The following is a 27,743-nucleotide window of genomic DNA, read 5'->3' as shown; positions in this document are numbered from 1 at the left end:
AAGCATTTGTCTGATACCAGAATCCAAGGTTTTCAGTCACGCTTGGATTCAGTCAGGCTCCTATATCACCGCAGTTGCTTTTGAGTATTTTAATACCCTAAAACTATGATGCGTAACAACACTTCACAACTGTTGCAACAAATTGGTCAAATTTATTCCTGGTGCAACTCCAAAGACTCAAGAATGAAAGGAGTGGAACTGCACTACGGAAGAGTTTGGTCGGTTATGTAATATAACATAGCACCATCCAGTCTAACGCATTTTAAATAACCTTTTATCATGACCTCACACATGCAAGTTGCAATCCTGATACAAAAATGACAACATAACATGAATGAGTTACCTACCACATTAGTCACACTCCTATCCTTTGAACAAAGTCAAACTATTTTGTGGCGGGAGTTTATTTCTGTATTATGTCAGTCAATACAAGAATTATTTCAAGATGCAAGTACAAACAAATATTGACTTATGTGCTGTGGGCAGAAAAACCTGAGCTAGAAATAAGGATTCCCAGCAGGCTTGTATAAACACAGGTTATTAGAAGTCTAAGACTGGTTGCTCTCTTTATTTTAAACAGAACTATCCTACCTCTATCAAGTATAAATACAATGCAATACAATTCCAATACAAAGGCTCCTCAAATATGAATTTGATATGCATTAACTGACTACACTCATGCTTACTCATGAGTATTTTCCAGTCACTGTTTTGCCAGCAGCTGGCATAGCACTGGATGCTAATTTTCATGTGGTTACTTTTAGGTTTTTGCTTGGCTGGCTTATTTTTCTACCAGAAGACCTGTAAGTGCTGAGAAGCCGTTTCTGAACTCACGTGTCATATTAAGGAGCACTTTTGTATAGAAAAAATATATTATTGTATCAGCAACAAACTTGTTAGTGTAATTATAAATGGCCTTTGTATCACACAGTGTCAAAAATAATACTGATATGTTGCTAATTACAATAAAAGAGAACATCAAGGTGCACCATAGAGCTTCCTATGACAGGAATGTATGTTGTAGATATTCCAGCTCACTTTTAAGACAATAAATGGCATTTATCATATTTGTGAAAATCATCCCACAATAAAATAAATGTGGTTCTTCCATTCAGTAGAACCTCACTAATATGCACCCATGTCAGTGAGACCAGTTACAGCTTACGAATAAGTATGCAAATAAAGATCATATAAAAAAAGTATAGTGTAAAATGTAGTAGACTCTTTATTTCCTAAATGTAGTTCTATCATTCACGTTAATATTTCATAATGCAACAGTAAACGCATCATGAAATCCAAGCAGTATTACATCTCACACATTCTTACTACATTGCTCTCTGCAAATTGTGGAAGGAAAATCAGTTTTCTTGAGTAGACTGTAAGGTCTTTGGATTAGTGAGGTTCTATTGTAATGGTAAAAATAACATTTCTCTCTGACGCTGACATTTGGGCAGATCCAACCACATATTGGCAGATGGACGACTTGCACTCCACATTTTGTGTTCTTGAAGTGGGAGTAAAAAAAGACAAGGTATTTTCATCTCCCTAGCAACTGCATGTGCTTTATCCCGTTATAATATTTTCCTTTTTGGTGAATAGGGCCCCAAAATTATCGTTTTTTCTTCTCTGCTGTTATGGTGGCTAGTGCATCTGGAATGCAGCTATAGTCCTAAATGCAAATACAGTACTGGATAAATACTGAAGACTACTTTAAAGATGCAGTATCCCTTTTAAAAATGCCTTTTTGCTTCCAAATTTCTAAAAGATAAAGGGCCTGAATTTCTTTGAGGGAAAAAAAAAAAAAAAAAAAGTGTTGTAAGTAATTCTAAGAATTACTTTAAATGGCAAAAGTCTGAGATGTTCTTTAAATAGACTAACTCACATAAGAGGAAAAACAACTCATAATCTAATATTCAGTCAATACGCAGTTAGAATCTTTCCTTATTCATCATAAGAATGCATCATTTTTAGGCCACAGAAAGGCTAAACCATCCAGAACCTATTACATAAGCCTGACCCCATATATACATATATATACGTATATGTATATTTGGGACCGACAAACAGAGTAGACAGATTCGAGAAACAAATACAAATAAGGAATATTTGAGTGGGAAACAGGAAGAGAAAACAGGTTTCTAATCTCCAGTGGAGAGGTTACTTTCTCCAGACTCTACCGAAGCCAATGTGATTCCAGTGTTGGTCCCACTAATCCATCACATATACAAATCTTTCAAATGAATCAACAAGAAGAGATGATGAGTACGATTTAAGATCCATAGTCCCTGGCAGGCATGTAAGTAAACTCCTCTTAACAATCTGAATTATTTTTTTTTTTACTTTTTGAAGTGACTATATTTTAGCCCTAGATAGTGGAAGTCAACTGAAGAAAACAATCAGCAGAAAAATTGCAAACTGACTTAGAAGCTATGATGGCAGATACCCCACACCTTGCCACTACCCCACTCAAAACAGTCACTACTCAGCCTTATTTATTCTGCATAGTTACTGCACTTCCTGCAGAGTTATTCTTCCATTGATCTTTAACCTGCAGCTAGTACCAACTCTCAAGAAGTGGAGAAAAAATGTGCTGCACTTTGTGCAAATAAATAGAAGCTACGAATTACATGCATTAATGCCTTTTTTTTTTTCAGCACAGCAAAAGAGCTCATAAAACCTTCAGTAACAAGGCTATCTTTTTCTTTAAACTACTTCTAGAGGTTTCCTCTTCTTCCCAGAAAATGGCACTCAGGCAGGAATAACTAAATTCTGAAAGCACCATGTGGAAGGAAAAAAAAAAAAAACTAAAAAAAATCAATCAACTCATTGCGAACCATTAGTGGCCTAAACTGTTCCAATTTCTCCGCTGCTTTGTCCCGCTCTCCCACGCTGATAAGGGATACTGCATCTTTAATCCAGCTCCTACCGCACGACCAGACAAGCTACACACAGTTTGGAGGGCCCTATGCAGTCGTCGTGACAGAAGGCTCCGCAGCCTTTGCAGACGATCATGGCTTTCAGCCTGCAAGAGCATTTCAGTTCCAGCTCGTCGGCATTGCTGCTGTCAGCAAATTTCTGAACCGGGATCTGCGCGTTCTGGTTAGACAGGCCCGTGGCAGTGCTGGAGCCACTTCCTAAAATCCCAATCGATTTCTCAATCGCAGACGCCGCCCGTTTGAAGCTTGTGCTACCGAAGTGTATTGTCGGGTAATTCCCACAGAGCTGCTGCTGCTGCTGCTGCGGCGGCGGCGGCGGCGGCGGCTGGGGGTGCTGCGTCTGTATTTTCTGAGCAGCAAGTTGGGTAAAAGGCTTCTGTGGCTCAGAAAGTAAATAGGAAGAGAAATCTGCATTTTTTAATGCAAACGCTTTTAACTGTTCTTTCACTTCGTTCTGATCGTAGGAAGCTTGTTTCATGCCCAGTTCGCAGCTGCTGCTTAAACCTTCCTCAAAAGAAATAGGTTCAGATTTTATATTGCTACAGATGCTTGCTGGCTGAGGCCAACTAAGTCTTTTAGTGGTTTCCATAGTAACTGTCGGTTGTTTTTGATCAGAGGGGACTTCTGCATTTGGGGGAGGCGGGGGCGGAGGTGGCAGGGGCGGAGGGGGAGGAGGGGGATGCACTAATGTTTTACTCTGCAGAGTTTGAGAGGCACTGGCAATGTCATCACCTTCCTTCATTTGAATATTAGGGGAAAACACACTTCCCAGCCTCAGCTGGTGAGCTGCTGTAGAAATACTCACGTCTCCCAAGCCCTTCTGCTCCAGGTGCCTGCTAAAAGCAAAGGCGTTGCAGCCAGGCGGGCCTTTTGAAGTAGTTTGCAACAAAGCTGCCGTAGGAATGGGGCCTCTTGCAGCCATGGACATTTGGTAAAAATGCTGTCTATGTGAGGTACTAGCTTCTGCATGAAAGCTGCCGTTTTTATCAATGTGGAATAAGCTCTGCTGGAAACTGCATGAAGGCAACGGCCTCTTCTGCTGCTTGATCTCTGGGCTGTGAGCGATCCGGCTCTGAACGGCGTGTTTGTTCAGCCACTCCTGCTTAAATGGCTGACCGTGCCCTAGCTGATTCACGCTGGAACTAATTACACACGGAGCCACTTTAACATCTGTGTCCATTGACACCTTCCCAGGCTCACATTTAATTTGAGCATGTTCCCCTACAGTCCTGGCCATCCTCTTTTTCGGATGGTTTTCACGCTTTCTGATTTGTAGCGGGGCTATGCTGCCTGCTGTAAATCCTTTACCATCTGGATTAGGAGAGTTGGAAGGATGTTCTACAATATTTCTCTCGGACACTGCTGTTTTACATACTGAGGTAGTTTGCAAAGGCAAGGGAAGCCTGTTAATTTCTAGTTTGGCTCCTGACCTGGGCTGCGGCAGCACTTTCTCTAAAGGCAGATTGCCTTGCAGTAACTGTGTCACTAAAGGGTTGTTGGCCTCCACTGACGACAAGCGACAGCTAGAGCCCCCGGCACTGCTAGCTCTCTTCAGGGTTTCTGTTGTCAGGGACAGGGAGTCTTCCATGGAGTCCGCAATGGATGTCTTGGAGGTCTGCGGCGGCTGCGCACTCGTGGCTATTTCCGCAGCCTGGGCAGGCATTTCAGATCCTGTGAAATCCTCAGTGTCCATCCTGAAGCACTTGTCAGGCTCATTGGTTTCCGATTTAACAGGAACAGCAATGCTTGTCAAAAGACTCCTGGATTGCAGTTCTGACATCTGCGTGTAACTGGAAGGTTCGGTTTTGACATTTTTTAAGCAGTTTTGCTCTGCGTATTCCTTATGCTTACCGGAGTTCAGATGGCTGACGACTGGCTGGTCTGTACTCATTGCCTCTTCATCATGCCAACAAATTCTATTGTTAGCGTTAAACTGATTGGCACAGGGAGCATCTGCTTCTTTTTTAAATGCCGAAGGACCTCGTAATTGCTCAGCAAAACCTTGGCTGGGAGTAACCACCTCAATTAATTTATCTTGAGGAGCAAGAGGCACTTCTCGAAGACTTGAACAACCTGCCTGCAAGTTCTTGCTGTCTTGCTTTGCTGCAATGGTGATGAAGCTGTGCTCAAGGCTTTCATTCGACACCACTTCAGGCCTGCTTATGACAGACACCTGAGGACAGGCTATACTTTGTAAGGCAGCTTCTGTCCTTACAGGTCTGCTCTGCAGGTCGATGCTGTTCTCTGCATTTTCAATAGAAGAAGAAAGTGACAGACTGGAATTCAGATTTGTAGTGTGGTCAACAATGACTTTGCAAGGTATAGACCTGTTCATGGCAGTTTGTGTAAAGCTCACTGGCTGAGATTTACCAGACAGATCCATTCGGTTTCGTGCTCCAGAGCTTTTCTCTAAGAGATCAGAATTTAATTTAGTACTGTTATCGTAAGAGCTTATTGTCACCATGTTACCAGTAAACATCGAAATGGGTGGCCTCGCAACAGAATCTGCTGCTGCAAGGGCCTCACTGCAACTTAAAGCTGACCTAACGGTAGTGTGAATGGAGACGGGGCTTTGCTCGTTACACCCGGTTATGGCTATCTTATCAGAAGGAAATCTGTTGGTAGTCCCCACTGGGGGAATCAGTACAGAACTACCAGAGAGATGATTTGGCAAATTATTTGCAATAGATGAAGCTGGCACAGTGGCATAATGACTGGAGACTGCATTATTCGCATTGCTACTTGGTATCGGCAACCTTTTGTCATCGATGGCGTTTGACAAGACCGTATTGTCTATGGAGACTGGTACATTACTATTATCAATGCATTTTGGTCCAACAGTTATGCATGGAGTATCAGCCCCTTGGATTGTTTTCAGCATATTTATATTACAAGCTGAAACTGCTGTGTTTGCACTGTCAACAGACATTAAAACAGAGGATTTATCAACAGAACTTGCAAAAGAAAGTTCTTTAATTGCTCCAGACATAGCAGTGCTGCAAACAGACACAGAGACTGAACTTTTATTATAAAGCACTGGCACACTGTTACTTTCAGTAGAGGTAGATGAAATAATTTTCTCACACAATTGTGGCATAAGTATATTTTCATCAGAACCGTGCACAGACATCTCAGTAGCAGTTTCTGGTGATGTAGCTGTGTTAAGTGACTGCTGCAACAAAGCCGTAGTCTCACGGTGATGAGCAGACTTGTTGCTGGGGGACCTGCAGTTAGGATTAACTATAATGACACCGGTAGAACCTTCAATCTTTGTGTCAGCAGCAGTTGGTATCTCCAGAGATGAGGTACTTTCTTTTGAGCTGAACTGCGACTTTGATTCTTTATTAGTCTGGAGTAAATGAGCTCTGGCTTGATGCTTTGCAAATAGCTTGGCCTTTGTTTGCTCCTTGATGTGTGCCAGTGTTCTTGTCTTCCCACCTTCGCATGGGGTCCCCATTGCTCCAGAGACTATGCTGGCAGCTGCTGCCACGGCTGCTGCAGCTGCAGCTTCTCTTTGGGCTCTTGCTTGCTGAGCTCTTGCTTTGATATCTGCAAGAGTTCTAGCCCCAGTGTTTCTCCCACTGCTGACCGATGTACTCGGGGAAACTCGAGGTTCTGGTTTAGAAACAGGTTGGCTCTTGATGATAAAAGGTGGTCCAATTTTTGAAAGCTGAATCTAAAGGAAAAAAAACCCAATAATTTTAATGAGATCATCGACTTGCTAAAATCACCAGCTGTCTCTTAAAGGGTCAGAGAAAGGTAATGAAGGGAATTACTGTTCAGTGCAGCTGGACAGAAAAACGCTAAAAATTAATGATATTTATGCTGCAGTATTTTATCATCCTCCAGCATGAATAACTGACACCTGTATTAGCCTACTCACATTGATCTTTCTGACAGGAAGAAAGATTGAACTGGATGACAACATGGTGCTCATCTGATACAATTTGTCAGACCTGTTTTATATGCAGTGTATCTAACTAAGAAGATCAACAAGTCTAGTGTAATGATACTGGAAAAGAGCCTACGACTAAGCACTTGCGGCAAATGTGTGAAAAAATGATCATGTAGTACTTTTGCTTCTTGGTCTCCAATGACTAAGGCAGTAGGAACAGCCTGTCTTTCACTTATGCACCAAATAACAAATCCTGCCTTTAGATAGGATATAGCAGTGCCTCCACTGAGTCTGTTTTTCATGTTACACCACAAAGCGCTTTAGGGTAGTGGCATAAAAGAAGTGAATCACTAAAGGATATGCCTTTCCTTTCCTCACTCACAATTTTAAGAAACTCGTTTTAGTACATCCCTGGGATACCTCCTACACTACTGCATTTCAAAAAGGAAATCTTCAAACCTACCAATATTAAAAATGCAAATATTGAAGTTCTAAATTCCTAAAAAATTAAGCAAAATAATAACATGTAAAATCACTGGGATTATTAATATGTTTCCAATTAGGCACATCTGTTTTCAGGATTAGAGATTAAGAGGCCTGGGGTCACTTTACAACTCATACACTCTCTCAGAATACCCAAAGGTGAGCAAAAAAAACCATTTCAGCCTCTTAAAAGGAATATATGTTTACTGGCTGTCCACAGTAATAGGACTTAGTGGTTAATGCTGTGACTTCTCTTCTGAACAGAACTGAGAAGGAAACTAGGTAGTATTTGTAGAAAAAGTAGTCATAAGGTATGATGGGAAGCGAGAGCCATATAGCAGAATGATTTAGGAGAACTGGAGTTCTTTTTCCTCTTTTAATTACAAAGGATAGAGGTTTGTTGGTGAGATGACCCAAGAGCCAAATATTTGTTAAACAAAAAACATACCAGAATTGATTGTCCAAAATTATTTTTGGAAACGCTTGCCAATTTTTCAGTATCTTCATTCAGTGGCTGGAGGCTTCAAGGAGATTCAATTGATAAGACTGTGCAAAACTGACAACATCTGATTTTCCATAAGAGACCAGCAGAAATCAATATTAAGATGGTATTGTAATATATAACCATACAACTCTATGCTGGTCTGGAGGACTGGAAGTTAAATTTTTGGCTTATAAATAAACACTCATGCCTAATATTGTGAGGCTTTAACGTTTACATGAACATATTTTAAAGAATATCACAAACTCACAATTACTTCAAAACATTTTGCGTTCTGTTTCAGTAGCAACTTTTTTTCAGTTTGCACTTTGCATCACCAGGAATGCTAAAGCTCTAAGCGCTTGATTATTTTTATTATTATAGTTACGACCTTTTTTTATTCCCTAGTGATCTATTTTCCTTTGTGGTTAGAGAGTGATTAGAATTTATTAGGCTAGATAGAGACCTTGCAAATAGGAAAGAATATCACTAAACTCAGAATGGGCTAACTTCCAATTGCATCACTGCTCATAAAAATAAATTAGTTGAAATATGCTGCCGCACTAGTGATTAAAACAGTTAGCCTATTTGCCCTCCTGGCCATATTAACAATGTTCAGTGATTGCAGCAGTTAAAAATAAGTGCAGAAAAGGGCATTTCTGAATAATCAGGAACTAGTATTGCAAAGTCAGTGGCTTAAGTTCAGCAAATTGGATGTAAAACTTGGCTGATGTCATCATATACAAAATGCTGAGCCTATATATAACTAAATCTATAGATCCCTCTGCTAGGGAAAAAAAAATCAAAAAGCTTTCAACTGGAATTTACTTTCTTACATAGCAGAATGATACACATGAAAGTGTTTGCTTAGCTGTTGTATATTTTTAACCTTTTGTTTTGCCATTAACAACTATACCTATACATTTATCAATTGGACACTCTTCCCTGATAGCCAGGTCTCTCTTTCCAATTAATTCTACAGGGAAATGTTATACTTCAGCCTACTGCAAGCCTGGGCTTGCAAAAGGATCTCCCAACTATTCTCACTCTAGGTTCCCTTGCTGGAGTAAGGCACTGGTTGTTATTTTTAGTATTGGCGGTGGTAACATTTATTATTCGTGCTTGCTGGAGAAGTCATCTGCAGGAGAACAAGTGGATAATACAGTTGGGCAATTAGAAAAACAAGTAGCACTGTGTAAATGATGGGGAAGCGCTTGAATTAGGTTAAGCCATAGATCCTGGAAAACTTTCTCTCACACAAAAGCAATTTTGTAGCAAAGACTCTGACTGAACAACTACAGACAGATCTATTTAGTAATTTGGCATGGTAGGAATGTAACAGCAAAGCGAAACCATCAGTACTTCACACCTCCACAAAACATACACCATGCACAGTGTCTGCATGCAGTCAGTAGGAGGGAGATAATAAACCTTTAGTTTCCAAGTCAGCCTGCTTATTCACTACTTTACCTTAAGCGGTGGAACTCGAGGTTCCTCTCTGGGTGGCTGATCTTTATCAGACGGACTCGTTGATGAAGCACTGCGGTTAGGCTGATCATCATCTATTCTAGCTCTCTTCTCTTTGCAGATTCCAAAACTGTGCTGTTCTGCTGTTTTCCTCTTTGGGATCTCTGGGTCTCTACTTTCATTCCTCATTTCAGGCGATTTTGTGGGTTCTAATGACTTGGAAGAATGTGAACTCTCTAGACGGCTTTGAGCGCTGCTTGTTAGCTTGTGAGATTTACTTCTGCACACGTCAGAGAACATAGCTTTCTCTAGTGATGAGGTATATAGTTTATCATGTGGCTTTGATGGAAGCAGTTCGGTGTTTTTGCCAACTGATCCTTCTGGTAAGACAGCTACCTCCGATGGCAAGAGTGTACCCTTCTTGTCTCCTCTTTGCTGAAGACTGTGATTTTTAATTTTGATCACCTCTGGAGAAGAGTGTTCTGGGATGGATGCAATGTAGGATTTCTCAATTTCAGAATGTGACTTACATGGCTGATGACTGAGGTTTTTGCTTTGAGGTTCTTCCAATACTGAAGTATCAGGTATAATTGTTAGTGGACCAACTTTCATATTTTCAGGGGCAATCTGAAGTTGCTTTGGCTGAACAACGAGATTCTCTTCTTGAGCCACCTTAGGAATGGCAGAGCTTTCTTCTTTCAAAGAGGGAAGGGAGTCTTCCAACAAACATGGTGACTTCCTTTGTTGCAAAATAATTCTTTCATTGCTTGGGGAATTAGAAACTGGAGATGTCTCTGATGGAAGAGGCAAACTATTTGCTGCGGATGTTTCAGAAGTTAGAAGAACAGAAGATACAGAAGATGTTTCTGATGTTAAAGGCAAATCAGACATTGGAGATGTTTCTGATGTTAAAGGTAAATTAGAAGCTGGTGATGCCTCTGATGTTAAAGGTAAATTTGACATCAGAGATGCTTCTGAGGTTACAGGTGAGGTGGACATTGGAGAGATTTCCGACATTAAAGGTGTGTGCAAGTTCTCATCACTGGCCTTTTGCAGAATATCACCTTCAATGTTTTCAGTACTGGACACTTCAGATGAGCAAGCTGTTTCAAGAGATGCTGGAGTACAGGGTTCCTCTGAAGTCGACTGAGTGTCTCCTCCAGGAGAGGCAATACAAACACACGGTCCTTCTGGACTTCCAGAGGAAAAGGAAGTTTCGGAAATACAAGCATTCTCAGACAACTGTTCCTCAGGATCACTTTGAAGCTCCATATCCACCGCAATGCCTCCACCAGTGAACAACGAGCCTTCCAGAGCAGCATTTTGCATTTCTGGTGCAATTAGCTCTTTTGCAGACTCGGAATCCTTCTCTGCTGTATCACTGACAGAGTTTGTAGATGAAGCTGATTGTGCTGGTGAGACGCAATCCTCCAGTTGATCTATCACAACTGACATCTCCTCCTGAGGGCATTCTGACTTCAACTCCACTTTAATTTCAATGTGAGATACAGTATCAGTTACATCATTCATCATGACACAGGACTCAGTGCTGTCTGCAAGCTGCACTGCCTCTGTTTCTTCATTTGTGCCAGCTGGACTTACTGACTCCTCAGAAAACTCATGTTCTGTTTTATGGTTCTCCTCTTGGCATTCACAAATACTTGTCTCAACCTCTTCAGCAATCTCCTCTTGAATGATTGATTCTTCAGGTATTAGTATATCCTCTGAGTCTGCCATCAGATCCTTGACAGGAACCTGTTCCATACTACAGAGAGGTGGACAATAATCTCTCTCTGGTACAGATGGAATTTTAGCGCCTTTCTCTTCTTGGTCCTCAAAGGTTGCTTGCTTAGAAGGACCAGGTGTGCCAGAAGACCCACACAAAGAACTGCTTTCATCTTCGTCGTTCTGCACTGCAGTGAGTTTCATTGATTCTCCTCTTGACAATCCCAATCTAATTAAAAACACACAAATTAAAAAGGTCTTTTCATCACAGACATGATAAAGGAATAGGATCATCTTACTTCCCCGCATCTTATATTTACAAAAAGGACATATTTTCCAGTTTAAATAGTGGTTTGGTTAAGTGTGGCTGACTAATTTATATGGGTGTAGGTATGGTTTTGTATATTTTGGAAAACTAACTATCCAGATTTTATTACCAGTGTTAGGAAATGTAAATATTTTAAAAGTAAGTGATCTATTATTTAACTATTTGGCACTTCAACAAAACAAAAAAAGCCAGGTACACAGATTTACCACCGCTCATGCTCTGTTTAAATTTCTGTGGGTTGGTTGTTTTTTTTAAATACCAGTACGACACTTCAATATTAATACAGCATGCATTGCAGAGGAAATGCACAACTGTATCTTCTTCTATCAGGAACAGTTCCAAAGGAAATCCATTTTTTCCTCCTACACCTGCATTTAGGGTCAACACAACCAGCAATATGGCTTAAATGCTGCACTTAAAGAAAAAGCTGCACCTAAAACTAATAAGGCAAAGCATTTACTTCAGTTTTGTAATTTGACAGTCACTTTGAATTTATGATGAAAATCAAGATAACTCCACTTCAGACTCATTTTACAACTCCAGTCAATTATAAAGATCTCAGTTGGCAGTTTGTGTGTTTTTGCTCCATTCTTTCAGCAAATTAAATACTTCATTTAAGATAAAAACTATTTCTAAATCAATAGATCTATGTATATACTATTCATTTGATTTCACTATAATTAAAAAGAAGTTCAACATTCTTAATGAGCTAAAAAGACACATAATTATAATCTATGCATTTATTCTCAGAGATGAAGTGCAAAGGAACCATTCCTATGTATACTTCTCTTCTGAAGGTTTTCTTACCTTTGGTCCTGAAAATATTAGTTTAAAAAAGGTTTTATTACTTCAACAGAATTAAAATAAAACCTACAACAAACCAAAGCAAAACAAAAGCCAACGGCTGAAAAAAATGGTTGTTTCAAAAAATGTATGTGCTCTGACATCCTCATTCCTCCTAAGGACAGTGGGAGTACAGGTGTTCAGCATCTTTAGTAAGATTTTTTCCAACCAGAATTTGTGACTCAGAAATTCCATAATACTATAAAATATACAAAATCTTGGTTAGAGGCCTTAAAAGAAATATCATGGTCTTAAGGATCTTCTAATCTAATTAACATAAGTTTGATCTCTGCTCTCATTTGAATCAGAAAACAAAGAATAATATGAAAATAAGCTAGCACAAAAGATATTCAGAAATTATGGAAGCAAGATAATTTGTCAATGTGCAACCAGAGGATACACAGATCACAAAGGCCCATGTATACGGAAGTACAGAATAAACATGCAAAAAACCAAAATCTGTGGTTGCACATTGTAAAAATACTGAACAGATGCATTACAGTGGTAGCTGTAAACACATACAAAAATAAAACAGCCTGAAATTGGTACCCAAAAAAGCACACTCAGGGTAATTATTAATATTGCCTACTAGTAGTCACTTAATATACATAAAGTCTTCCAATGCCATCAATGCCCTAAGGAAGAGAACAATTCAGAGCAGCAAATTTACATTACCCATGTTGAATGCATTTCAGAAGATGTTTCTTTCTTCTATATAGACTATAGGTTAGAATGAATCATAGAATCATAGAATGGTTAGGGTTGGAAGGGACCTCAAAGATCATCTAGTTCCAACCCCCCTGCCATGGGCAGAGAAATCCTCCACTACACCAGGTTGCCCAAAGCCTCATCCAACCTGGCCTTGAACACTTCCAGGGATGGGGCATCCACAACTTCTTTGGGCAACCTGTTCCACTGCCTCACCACCCTCAATGTAAAAAATTTCTTCCTTATATCTAATCTAAATCTGCCCTCTTTCAGTTTAAATCCATTGCCCCTTGTCCTATCACTACACGCCCTTGTAAAAAGTCCCTCTCCAGCTTTCCTGTAGGCCCCCTTCAGGTACTGGAAAGCTGCAATAAGATCACCTCGGAGCCTTCTCTTCTCCAGGCTGAACAGCCCTAACTCTCTCAGCCTGTCTTCATAGCAGAGGTGTTCCAGCCCTCGGATCATCTTTGTGGCCCTTCCAGTCCTCAAATCATCTTCGTGGTTCCCTGTATAGTCTAAGTTTAGGTTACAAGTTTAGGTGAGTAAAGTTTAGTTTACCTAGGTTTAGGTAAGTAACGTCCTTCCTCTAAAATTCCTTGTGTAAATGAACAAAAGTTACCCCAGGAAAATGAGGAGGGGAAAGAAATCCACTGCATTACTGAAAACTAAATCAGGGTCTACTTTCTCTAGCTGGCTTACATCACGGAAAGATATTGCCTGATAGTTATCTTCATGGAATGAAAATCAGCAAAGGAATGAGGACAGGATAAAGGTGACTATAACTGTCACAAGGACATTACACAAATACAGACATTCTAGTAACATATTGAAAAGGAAGAAGTGTAAGAAAGATAAGATAATGCCGGATTAAGGCCAGCCGAATATCTATTGCATTTTAATAGTTTTTTTTTTACAGTATTGGAAATTGAAGAAGATACTGCAGAGAGTAAAAAGGAGAAGGCTCAAGATCAGCATGTTTAAGAAAACCTCAGATTGCAAGATAAACAGCTAATCTGTCTTCTTCCTTAGAGAAACAGACACCCAAAGTTTGCAAAACAGCAAAAAATATGAGGACAGCAGTAAATAGCCATCAGTGAAAGTGCTGATAAGGACAGGATTCAACTGATAAAGTAACAGTAGTCAGTCATCAAGTAAAACCAGTTACTTAAGGAAATATAGATGCTAATATTCTAATGCCGTGATAAACAGTACCAGGGAAAATTAAAAAAAAAAATAAATTAATGAAGGATTAAATCAGTAATAAAACTTAGAGGAGGTCTACCCAAAATTAAAGCTTTGATTTAGTGAGCTGGCAGTACTATCCTGACATGTAACGCTCTCAAGAGTGAGAAAAGAAATAATACATTGAGACAATAAAGTATAACCCTTGCAATCCTGGGGCAACGAGCCAGAAGAATGTGAATTTCTGGCAACATGCATCAGCTGATCCTAGATAAATGACTGCAGAATGCAGTTTTTGTTTTTTAAAGAAAGGCAGAGAGAGGAAAAATGAACAAGCATGAGGAAGTGGAAAGAGAACATAAACGGATGGAAGTGAACTACAACTGACAGTCTCAAGATAAACAGCCTGGGTGCAAACAAGAGCAAACGCAAGCAACATAATGCGTAGAGCTGACATGGAAGAAGCACTCTAAAGTCTTTGAATGCCAGGAACTGGGGAGCTTGTAAAAACGTTTACAAAGATTCTACATCTATTAATGGCCCTTCTCTATCTATAAGGTGAAACTCGAATTTACTTGTGGGATATTAAAAGATCAAATTAGCTGAAGTCAGAGCAAAAACACCACCTTGACTGTAAAGTGAGTAAGTAAGACTGCAAGAGAGATCCATTTTGCAGACAGTGCACGTGAGAAATAGCTCAGGAAGCTTTCGAAATCTGCTACTTCAGTTGAATCAATATAGCTGAAAATAGACAAAGCCCAATCACACTCAAAGCAAGTTTAAAAAACAAAGTGAAAAAAGGTGAGAGAACTTATGCAAGGTGGAAACCATAGCAAAAGCTACCATTCAATCAGTCCGTAACGAGAAAAAATACTTCAATCTGGCCAAGCAGCAAAGAAATAGAATCTGCCTATAAAACAGCCAGGAAGAAGAATGCAAGTGAAACACCACAAGCTTGGGAAAGGGCAGGGGGGACCAGATCCAATACCGTAGTCAAATGGAAATTATGTGCAACATGACATTTTGCATAGCAACGTTGATGTTAGGAACCTATCAACCCAAATGACACGTATCACTGCAGACTGAGTAATTATCTGCCAATCATTATAGTGTCCAGCGCTCAGCTAGCATGGCAGGACTGCTGGCTCTGTAAAATTATGAGTATCATTCTCTGTGCATGTGACAGTCATTTGTGACTGAGGAACAGACTTCAGCTAGAGAGAGGTGCTCATGCTTTGCTGGCACTAAACTTGTACTTCTTGTGGAAGGCCCTGTGCCAATACTTTACGTAGCTCTTTTCTTCTTGAAGAGTCGGTAACCAACTCTTCTCTGGACATGCGTAACGAAAAGCGATTATGTTCCTTACGTAAAAACCTAATTAATATTTTTGTTATTAAAGAGATCAACATGTGACTACATTGAGGTCTCAAAGCTGTTAAGTAAGAAAAGAAGCACTTGACAATAAGAAAATCTGCTGTATTCAGACCCTAGAATTTCCATTATATGGAAGGCTAAAGTGGTGCATAAATAGTATTCACACTGGGAGAAAGCACCTAGCAAGGATGTGCAAAATAAAATATTAAACTGGATCTGCCCATTTGCTGCGTTGTTTTCACTACATTTCCCAGTGGTCCAAGGCAGTGGATTGTGAGAAGTAGGATTATTGCTGCAGGAACACTTCAGTTAATGCCTTAATCTTTAAGTTAATCACTTATATGAAGGGTTCCCTGTGCCCTGGATTTCCTAAGTAAAAAACACCTAAGAACAAAACTAAGACATTTCATGTGATGAGGGTTCTCTGGGCACATTTTTGTCTGCTAAGTATTATCCATAAATTCCCTTAAAACATACATGAAAATAATAATAAAAAAATCAGTAACTTCAAAAGAATTCATTTATACTTTATAATAATTAATATTTTTATTACTTAATATTTTTAAAAACAAAGATATAATTCTAAGTATTGAAAGATTAACTTTTTAAAGCAATATTAAAAGGAAGATTCTTGAATTTTAAAAATATGAGAATGTCTTTAAAATTTCTATTAAAAAAAAATAGAATATGAGAACTAAATCTTCAGGTGCTGCAGAATGCCATCTCTGTATCATCATCAATGAAATTGTGCTGACTCGCCCCAGTTGTGCACCTGGATGATACTACCTACTTCATTTTACTCAATTAAGAGTATTTATTTTCTCTTTGCATTTCACTTCCAAAATTAGACTAGTCATTGTCACTTTCATTTGTCTCTAGCCAATATTTCTTCTATTCTAGCAAAGGGCCACCTCAGTCAAACAATAAAAAACAATATCTGATTTTAGAAACTTTGCAACTAGCTTAGAAAAAATAAAATAAAAAAAATGCTATAGAAATATCTGTATTGGTCTTCTAGTCTGTAGAAGCTGTATTTATATTTTGCAGAAGGGGAGAATTGCCCTAATGCTAGCTTTTAAAAGATAATTAGAAAATACTCACAACCTTGGGCTTGTGTCTTAAGCTCCCTTTGGAATGAATTTTTATGGACGAGTTATAAACCTTTAAAAATGCAATTGTAATGCAAGTGCAGACACACCACTATAATTCTACCCACAACTTCTTATACTGGGGAATGACTGCCTTTGATAACCGCTTTATTAAGTTTTACAGCATATGACCATGCTATGTGAAGCAGAGAACTATATTTTCAATTCCTCCTAAAAGAAAATGAAAAAATGCTTTTATTTGCTTCAGTACTTACTTTTCACCATAAAACCTTTCAAAGAATTTTTCTTTCCAAGGTTCTGTTTTCTTTTCCTTTTCAATCTCTTGTCTGATGCGCAACTGCATTTCTGGTGTAAATTCTCCTAAAAAACAAATACTAACATATTGAATAAAAGTTGTCAAGGATTAGCTTAATATGTGTAATTACAAATTAAAGATACAAAGATGATATACAGTGATTTCTGTTACAGTCATCCAACAATTTCAAATGAAAATAATGAAAAACAAAAGTGAGTGTGACATAGTAAGATTTAATTTACCATAAAACATCAGTATTTCAAAAGTATATTTGTGCGATTTAGTTGCATGCATTTATGTTTCCAAGGCTGGCAGTGATAAAAACGCTTGAGGTTTTTTTTTTTAAACTGTCAAAATAAGCTGCCACAGCAAGCTGTAAAAATGTACACTAAATTCAAAATGGAATCAGCAATTTTTCTTTTGCTGAATTACTGGTGTATTACACTTTCTATTCTGAAAGTATTTCTCAAACATAGAAATAGAGGCATTCTTGATAAAAACAATTAACCTTGGGTACATTTGAGAACAAGTACAGAGTTACCTTCTGCCAATCGCTGTTTCCACCCTTGCGCTGCATATGCGAAGAATTCATTATTTAGAGCGGAACTACTGAGGCGCAAAACTCCATCACTTCCCATCTAGAAAATAAGCCGATGGTGGAAGATAGTGTCAGAAATAGCATCAGCTAAGATTACATAAAAACTGAGTTCCAGTTAAGGGAAATGGGGAGGGATAGGGAGTGGGAATAACAAAGAAAATTATCTACTACTACTAAACCAGCATTTTCATTATAGTTGTTCCTGTAAATGCAAGTGGGCTAATCTAGCATCAGTGGGCTCTCTTCAGTCATCAGTATTACTGATGGTAACTCAGTTTACGACTGCTTGATGTGTGTTAATCACAGCCTTCTATCTTGAGCCTATGTCTGGAGCTATTGTACAGAATCAAAAATCTATATCATTATTGTACTTGTGCATCTGCCTGGAATATGGTAAAAAAACAAATTAAATAAATGTAATGAAGACAGCAACTTTGCTGTTTCTAAATAAACCTAACACTCATGCTGTCTAATACGCTGTACTGTCAGAAGAGTGGATGAGAAGTAAACTTAATAAAATAACTGATGTAAACTCAGCACTAAAACTAAGATCAGCTATACACTTAATTTTATAGGAATCAACAGTAAAAACTGTGGAAGAACATTATAGTTATTTTTACTTTCTACATCTGTCAAACATTCAATAATAATACACCATTAAAAGTATTAATCACAATATTTTCTACAATAACTTTTAAAAGCAATCCAAATATTGTGCTTTCTTTTACCATAAAACATAATGCTTATTTTCAGGTTGTGAGGATATGTTGGACTATTGAAGGAGTTCTAATAACTGAAAAAAAGTAATTATATAAAACAAATTAGCAGTGGGGATAGCCTCTAGCATAATAAATAAACAGACAATAAAAACAAATCCGCAAATAAAAAGAGAAAGAGAGGAAACAGCAGAAGATGTAACGTTGCTAGAACACACTCATTATAGTTCATTTTACATCCTTTAAGGTAACTGAGAGACAAATGTTTGACACCACCATTTGTGATCTAGCAGTAAAACCAAGTACATTTTCCAGGATATTAACACATGTTTTACCTATGTAATATCCCCTAATTCTCAGGGCTTGTTTCAAGCTGGAGCCAGAAAGAAGCAGATGTGTCAGAAACATTAAAAGATATTTAGCTGTATCCCTCTCGCTGAGCTCTACATTTCACTGATGACACTGACCCTACTTTCAGAACAGTCTTTGCTAATTTACTCATTGCCCAGCTGACGTCCTGTCCCACAATAATCTCATAGGAGTAAACCAGAAAGATGTGAAGTAGTGAAAAGTGAAATAGAGTGATAAGCAAGGACTCTAAAAAACAGGCAATGTTAAAGGCATTTGATTACTGCAAGAAAACAGTATGTGCATGGTACCAGGGACCCTCAGCAGGATATGAACCTACAGTACTGCTGCCTGTGATTTCCTGCTATATGGCATTGTTTTGCCAACAAGTCACAGGATTTGCATTCAAGTATGGTGGATATATAATGCTTCTGTACTTCTCATGATGTGGGTTGTGGAACACATGCATACTAATTACAGATAGGCTATGACTAATGCTGGAACCGGAGAAAAACTGGAAGAAAGCAGTGAAACGTGCAGCAGAAGGAGCAAAAAATAAAATCAGTGAGACAAGAGAAAGGCCATAAAGAACATGCACTTATTGTATAAATCAAACTAGTATGACACATTATCTTCTTTCTGCACAAATTAGCTTGTCCAGAAATATTTAAATTCCAGAATTAATGTATTGGAGTGAGATTTTTAGATACCAGTGCCTCTTGCACCTGAGCAAACAAACCAGTAGATGGCTGAAAACAGCACTTACATGATTTCCTAAAAAGGTAAGATGAGAAGTTATAAAGATAAGAATCACAAGTTACTAAATACACAATTCTTTGTTACCCAAAGAAAGGTGCTGAAGCTACCTTCAATTTCAACATAAAAGTAGATGAAATAGTAACACCCACTTGTGTCAATACAGGTTCTGCTCCAAACTTCAGTAAATTCAAGATTTTATCCCAAAGCCTGACAGTGTTTTTCAGGAAAGAATAATACAGATGTGAAACTGTTATATTTAACCGCAGGCTATCTTTGAAAGGCATGGTTCTCCTGAAACTCCATTGCTCATCTGATGGCAAACAGTGTAGATATACTACTAGCCAGAAAAACAAATCTCACAGGAAAGTAACAATTTGCAGAAAATAATTTTCTGTTAAATCAGCAAGATGATCCAACTTATCCTAAGGTCATATGATCATTAGATCTCATGGAAAGCCAGAATGCACCGCAAGAGGTGGAAAGAGAATGCCACTTTGCAGCAGCAATCCATTTTCAGATTACATTAAACATAATATGAAACTGTAGCCAAGTGTGATTGAGCTATTTCACTAGGCTGCATAAATCAAGAGCATTACGAAGACGGCCAAGTCAGATCACCATGTGAATACAAGAACAGTATTTGCTTCCTTGTAACCCTGTTGTTGTAATGACATGAGAAAAGCAAGCGTTGTAGGAAAAGTTACTGCATCTTTTATTTTATTGGCTAATATACTTGGAAAACAGTGCCAAGTTTTTGGGTGCATAATTTCTTATACGGTGTGAAAAAGAAACTGCAAACCCCAAGCTAAATGCTAGAAAGTGGTTCAACCAAATTCAAATGTTAACTAGGCCACCTGAGACAAAAGGACAGGCAGGAACTTCAGAATGGGAAGTAAATGTTAGCAAGGTCATAGGTAAAGTTCATCAGTTCTTGTGGACCAGAAAAAATGCCAAGTAGTAAGTACCTGCAGCCGAAAAAAGGAGAAGGGGGAAAAAAAAAAAAAAAAAAAAGAGGAATAGCAGAAAGAGAGAATGAGAAGATTGCAGTGGGTTATCTAAGACAAAAAATTAGTACAGGTCAACTAGCAGCAATGGAACAACAGATCATTTGTGAACTGCATCCGAAAACAAATGCAGGCTGCACTGACCAGTTTGGATATTAACTGTTACAGCCTTAAAGTATTACAGAACTATATTCACAAGATTGAAAAGATGATGTTAAAGATGCTTCGGTTAAGAAAAGTAAGAAGAACAAGCTCAAAAATGCCGACTTCATGATCGTGATTGTCTTTGATGAACTGGCCAAGGAGGAGCTTTCCTGAGACCTGTTTTCATGGCACCACATAACTCATGGAGAATTTAAGTAGCTGGAACAGATGAAATCTAGACAGAAGAGCATATAATGATACAGAAGGTGGAGACACACTAATTAATTAGAGGAGAAGCTTACAGTGACCTATTTTAACATGATATTAAAGAATTATTTCAGACTAAAAGACTATGGAGAGATGCATGAAAGTAGTCAATGTTATCTAGACTTGGTACACATGATTGAGGGTAAGAGATACCAATGGAAAAAATGTGAGAAATAAAGAGCTGGCCAGCCCCAGTGACGTTGCCTGCGGAGAAGGGATTTGGAGAAGTACTGAGACGACTCAATATGAGTTAGCTGCAGGAAGTCTCGTTTATTGCGCAGTTCTTATTGCTTATATAGACAGTATTTGCCAATAATCCTGAGACCACACCTTTTCTACACCATTATTGGATGATACATATGCTTGTCATATTTAACAGCTTATTTCAAACAGGTACCCGCCTAGCGAAGCTCTGCTCTAAGCAAACACTACTCCCTTATCATACTGCATAGTTTTCTTATCCTTAACTTCAAGGGCATTCTGCCCTTGAGGCCTAACTTTAGAGCTCCAGTCTCTATTTACACAGGATTTTCTTCGTGCAGTCTCTTCAAGGATCTGCACTCCGACAGTTGCCAAACTTGCTCAGAAATTTCAGAACAAAGAAAACCTGTGCTGGGAATGGAACAGGAAGAATTTATTCAGCCAGTTAAAGCTGAAAGAGAAAAGGATGAGGACAAAAAAGCTAAAGGAACCCATAATGGCCAAAGACCTAAAGTGAATGACATAGAACTTTTCCAAATATTACAAGAAGGAAAAAGTACTAAGGGGAAAGCAGATCCACTACCAAATGAGGAAAACAGCCCAAACTAAACTAACAAGAAGTTAAATCGTTTAACTGTTTTCAATTCATTTAAGATTTCAACACAAGGGAAAAAAGTGTGAACAAGTTAGGACAGACACAAAAGGAGCAATTTTACATCTAGTTGCTCTAAAAAAAAAAAAAAAAAGAGGGAATAGAACACTTTCTGTCTACCAGAAAAAGTCTATCTGAAACAACAACACTAACAAAGATGGTTTAGTCCTCCTCTCAATACCCTAGTCATGTGAAATCAGGCTGACATTTTTTCTGCTCTGTTAAACTTGGAAGGACTAACAGGTCTTCCTCCTACAATATTTACTAATGACCTTTACTGAAACCTTCTTTTCTTACCTCACCCAGAGACTGCATTTTCACCTAAGCCAAAAAGTTAAAGTGGAAATTGAAAGTTTTGAAGCCAAAGGCCGTATTTACTTCTCTATGCTCTGATGATAGAGACAGCACAATTAACCACTAGGTCTAAATTAGAATTTGAAGAAACCTGCCAATAAAGCAGTTCTTAAATACACTATTAATTTTTATGGTATTTAAAAAATGCTGCCCAATAGAGACTGTGTTAATGAGCTAGAACAACAAACATTTCTTGGAAAGTTTATGTTTTATTCTGTTGAGCTTTAAATTTCTGTTTTTCTGATGAAGCACAATGGTAGAATTATGTTTTCTAATTAATACTTCTGTGCAGAATTCACAATGGCTTTTAAAAGTTTCTCTTTTTATTGAAAGCAAACAAAAAACCACCCAACTCCAAAACATATCTGCTGAAACTCAGCATCTGTTTGCATTACAAAGCAAATGTCAAACACTCCTATCAAAAGGAACTGAGTAATCTTTCTATGAACAACTGCTTAAATTATTTTCCTCCAAGTTCCACTGAAAACTCTCTTCTGAGAACAAGGCAGGGATTATTTTTGTAGTTCAATCTGAAGATGCACATTTGTGGTTTACTAGAGATACAGCAAGTATGGCATAAGTGTGTATGGTAGGCTATCTGATCTTGGCTAGAATGTTTGAAGACAATGAATTAGCATATATATTATTTCTATCTCTCTTTCAAATGATTCAAAATTCTCCTCGTGTATTTATAAAACTACTAATGATTCACTATACACAGTTCCTGTGTAGTATAACATGTTTCTTACACGAAAACTTATGTTTGAACATCACGCCATTTGACCATAATACCTCACGATACAAAACCAAACAAAAAATCAGTGAGAGAAGTGGATATTCATCCAAATCAAGTGTTCAGTATCACTCAAGTAATTATACACTTTCTACAAACTGCTACTAAACCTCTTCTGTGATTTTATATTTTATCTTGAGGGAAGAACAGTCCTGTAATTCACACGTAAAAGGAATTATGCGCAAAAGATGGAAGGTATGAGAAAACGCGTTTAGACACTTTTGCATTAAAGCCACCAAAATATTAAAAATGAAAAAATTATTTATCACACACAGGAAAAATTACATTTTATTTATGTATGTGGAGAGATACCACTGCCATTTTGTAACATGGGACAAATGCAATTCTCCAGTACTGGGCACCAGCATCAAACTGACTTGTGATGAATGTACAGTGCAAATGTAGCAACTGACGATGCAGCAACCATAGTGACTAACTCGCTGAAGGTAAACATTTGGAGTGCTGGATGGACAACTTGCCAGGCCTGGCTTATTTTACTCTTGATGATCACAGAGCAAAAGTGCACAGGTGACAGGGAAGACTAGTATCTGTATTTTCGCAAAAAAAAATCTTGACTTCTAAGGGGAATTCTCTCCAAGAAACAGAACTGTTTGAGTCCAAGTACACAGAAATAAAACACTTAATTTAGGTACTCTGCATCATCACTCTGGAGGAGCTTCTCTGTTTCCACTAACAGCAAAGGAAGCATAAAGAAGATCAGGCTCCTAATTAGGGCCTCTACAATTGCTACCTAAGCTAGTCAGCATGAAGCACTCTCTCACAATCTAAATCCAAAGAGAACACCAACAGATATGTTTGCAGTGTACCAGATGCTCTATTGCTCCACAAAATCCCCAAAGGATTAAAAATTGCTATCAAATCTAATAAAAAGTAATAGCTTTGGAAGAGATTGCAAGAACACAATGTATGTCTCAACGTGCACGAGCTTCTACCAACTGGACATCCTCTGAACGCAGACTACTGTAAACTGAGTGAGTACTTTGGAATACACACTTTGGTGACTAATTTTTGTGCTTTTCTTACTCATTCATCATATTGGGTAGGCCAACTGTGTCCAAATTCAATTCCTAGTGGTGATCATGGAGTTTGACGCATTAATTGCTCCTTTATGCCACAGTGTCTTTGTCAGCAAAAACCAGATCTCACAGTGCTTAACACCAAGCTCGGTGGTTCATGTTGTAATGGGAATGAACTGCCTTCTGCTTTGAAGTCCCTACTTTTTAAAATAGGCTACCTACTCAGATTACTTTAGCCACCCAAACACAGATGTAAACAGTAAACTATTTATAGCTACACCAACCTTAGGTCTGAGACTTTTTCAAGGCTTGTGAAGCAGTATGTGGAATGGAAGACAGTGCCAAAATACGTTTGGCCCAATTGTGCTGGTTTTGGCTGGGACACAGTTAATTTTCTCCATAGTAGCTAGTACAGGGCTATGTTTTGGATTTGTGCTGAAAGCAGTGTCGATAATACTTCCTTACTGCTGAGAAGTGCTTACACAGTCATGGTCTTTTCTGCTCCTCACCCCACTCCACCAGTGAGCAGGCTGGGGGTGTACAAGAAGTTGGGAAGGGACACAGCTGGGACAGCTGACTCCAACTGACCACTGGGATATTCCGTACCACATGACATCACACTCAGCATATAAAGCTGGAGGAAGAAGAAGGAAGAGGGGAACATTCGGAGTTACAGCATTTTGTCTTCCCAAATAACCATTATGTGTGATGGAGCCCTGCTTTCTGGAGATGGCTGAACACCCGCCTGCTGATAGCAAGCTGTGAATGAATTGCTTATCTTGCTTTGCTTGCATGTGCGGCTTTTACTTTACCTATTAAACTGTCTTTTATCTCAACCCATGAGTTTTCTCACTTTTACCCTTCCAACTCTCTCCCCTGTCCCATCGGGGAGGAGTGAGTGAGTGGCTGCGTGGTGTTTAGTTGCTGACTGGAGTTAAACCATGACACCAATTCACAAGCAAGTCCACAGGTGATACTATCAAATATCTGTGTACACCACCAAAACTGGAGGCTTGCCACCTGTGATCAGTAGCTTCAGGCCACTACTTAAAATGGTTTTGGGATTCTTTGAGGGGGTGAATAGAAGGGGTGATGCTAGCAATCATAAAAGCAATATCCAAACTCATACTTTACAAACTATCATTTGATGACAGAGATTAATATTTGTTATGAATGATTTCTAGAGCGTTAGTGCCAAAGGCATACAAGCCTAGACCCTACAGCTCTATACAAATGTAACTTAAAAAGTAATGGAGGGTGGTGGCATTCCTGGCTGGAATTCAGTTTAAGATTAAAACAACTAACGTAAATGTCTAGACAGTGGCCTAGGTTTTCAGTCTCTTATTCCAGACAATGGAGGTCTAACCTATGCAGTCAATGGAGCCTGGAGGACTATTCAGCTGACCAGCAACTTGGCATCTACTTTACAGTGAGACAAATAGCTCATTCTTTGTTCATGTATTGACTGGATCTGCATTGTCTGTAATGGGAGTTTAGACATTTAACACACTTGCAGACATTTAAATTTAGATGTCTTCATTTGGAGGTGAATTCTATCCTCTTCTGTGTCAAACAGCTCAGAAACTGGATATAGGAAAGCTACAAAGAGGTAACACACTACAACAAAAGAAAAGTGTAACAAGAAAAGCACTGACCAAATTAATTCCTGTTAATGCTTCTAAAGCACAACACAAAAGACAAGGCAATGCATTTCTAAAGGCCATCTACCTTGTCATTAATTACTGAAAACTTATCACATGGAGCAGAACCAGATACAAGCTCTGCAGATACATTTGGACCAAATGTTCCGGGCATAAGGAGTCACAAATATGCTCCTGAGCACTGACACAACAGACTCTAAACTCACATCTGCTGCACTGGACACCAAAGACTACATTCCTATTCCTCTTGAAATAGCATGTTTAAAATGGGCACATGTAAATTTTTAACAGGCAGTTTCAGGCACCAGTAACTAGTTAATGTGTCCAAATGTCTGGCAAGTTTGAAATTCAGGTATAACAGCACAGTGCACCCAAGCACATCATCAGAGAATAAAAAGCTCTCTCCATGCTACACCTTCCAAACCTTCATATGATCTTTATATACAGAGAGAGGTAATCCCAAAAGTAGAATCTGTTTTGGAAAAAGAGACGAATCAATCCCAGGAATAGATTAAAAAAAGCCAGTGCTTCCAGTGTCTAAGAGATTCACCACCTCAAAAGGAGATTCCAAAGGGGGAAGGAAGGGAAATGAGGACAACAGAGACTATCTGATGGACCTCATGAAGGTCTTAGTAGGTACGATGCCTGCAAACTATACCTATTTCACTGGTTATTAAACTTTGATGTTCATCTACCTTTGTTATCCAACAATGAAGGTGTTAAAATTTTTGCATAAGAATTTCATGAAGGGTTTAGTAGACAGTTTGCACATACCTCAAGAACATAACAAGATGACCATCCTTGAAGCTGCCAGAAGTGATTAGAAGGGAGACTCTCTGTCAAGAACTGTCTGCCATTGAAGGGAATGTCCCAGAAAACTATAAACTTTGTTATCATGTTTTTCTGAATTGTGAACATGCACAGCAGTGACTTGGGGAAAAGGTAAATCTGGCAGGGGGAGATCGCGACCACTGACTCATGGACCACCTACCCTAAACATACCCCAGACCCAAAAGAAAGCGGGGGGAGGAAGAGGACTGAGCTTGCGAAGTAATTTACGTGTAAAGTGAGAGAAAATCAACCAATTGTTTAAGAGAATAACAATGAATATGTAAACATGTTATGAATATGCATGATTGTAGTGTATAACTAAGTTTCTGACCAGGGGCCAGGTGTGCATGCTAGGGAGGAGATATCTCCCATGCACTCGGTGCCACAATACAGTAGTGCCTGCTTTCTAACACTGTAAACTGTGTTAGAGAGTTTCTGTCCGGATTTTCAGTGACACCTTCACTCTAAGAATTCAGTCAGAAATGAGATTGAGTGGATCAGAAGTGACAAGGAGGCTGTAGGACTCATCATGGAACCTACGGATCTGTTGATGTTTTTATCAGCAGTGACAGACATATACTGGTAATGAAGTGGAGGTTTAATAGGTGCTATGGGCAGAATGGCTTTGGCATCTTCATCTACAGGGTGATGTCCCAAGAAGGGTTAGAGATATGACAATAGGTAAGTAAAGATGGAAAAGAGCCCTCATAGAGGAAAGAAACATGCTATAAAGACAGACTTGCTAATTTCTCCAAAATTTTAATACTGTATTTAACTTCGTGGCCCAAGAGTACGGGCAAACCAAATCAAATCAAACCAAATACTGTGCTGATTGGACCACTGCCAAAACAAGTTTATTTATAACAGGAGGGGTTAAAGAAGGGGTCAGTGTGATGACAGTGGTACATTTATCTCAGTCTTTGATGGTTGAACACTAATGCAAGAACTACAAATGGTACGTAGGAGGATTTGGAAGATTTAGTTAACAAACAACATTTTGACTTAATTGTTAAAATGGAGATCTGATAATTCATATGACTGATAGTAACATAAAAGACTAAATCAAGTAGGCATACTTTCATAAATGCAGATTTAGTTGGATGAATCCTCAAGAACACAGTACTAGTGAATAAGGAGTTAAAGAAACCTCACAGTTCTTTAAATAAACAATACTGACCACACAGAGTGCAAAGCATCCTGCTAAGGAATAATGGGGATTGTACAATGAGACCACATTGTCTTAGTTAGGACCTCACTGTTGATCTCACAGCATGCAGGGAATGGAAATGAGGTCAACTTACTAAGCAAGAATACCACAGCAGAACATGGTATAATGGGCCAAAATTAGACACAGTTGGCAAGAGACACATCAAACTCTGGAAGACATAATTTTGTAAGTACATTAGGAGCAAGAAGATGATGAAAGAAAAAGTTAGTCCACTGTGCAACACAGGATAAAAACTAGAAGGATACGGAGACAAAGCTAACATTCATATTGCCTTTTTTGCATCCATTTCCACGACAAATCTGCTGCATTGAGGTGCTTAATACA

At 38.7% G+C, this 27,743-nt stretch overlaps 1 protein-coding gene across 3 annotated transcripts in view; it reads right to left on the bottom strand.

Annotated features, from left to right (window-relative positions):
• Window positions 1-2,922: 2,922 nt before the first annotated feature.
• The window catches only part of ASXL3 (ASXL transcriptional regulator 3), a 134,750-nt gene continuing 109,929 nt past the window's right edge, over window positions 2,923-27,743 (bottom strand). For all 3 annotated transcript variants that reach the window (XM_086609255.1, XM_086609256.1, XM_086609257.1), the window contains 4 exons: window positions 17,368-17,464; window positions 16,786-16,891; window positions 9,266-11,216; window positions 2,923-6,612 (listed from right to left, as the gene is read on the bottom strand). In XM_086609255.1, coding sequence (XP_086465381.1) covers window positions 2,923-6,612; window positions 9,266-11,216; window positions 16,786-16,891; window positions 17,368-17,464 — 5,844 coding nt within the window. The remainder of the gene's footprint in view (window positions 6,613-9,265; window positions 11,217-16,785; window positions 16,892-17,367; window positions 17,465-27,743) is intronic.

The sequence above is a fragment of the Tauraco erythrolophus genome, chromosome 3, assembly GCF_009769465.1.
Source record: "Tauraco erythrolophus isolate bTauEry1 chromosome 3, bTauEry1.pri, whole genome shotgun sequence".
NCBI lineage: Eukaryota > Metazoa > Chordata > Aves > Musophagiformes > Musophagidae > Tauraco > Tauraco erythrolophus.
Note: the sequence above shows the minus strand (reverse complement) of the source record. Positions and strands in the feature narration are given on the sequence as shown.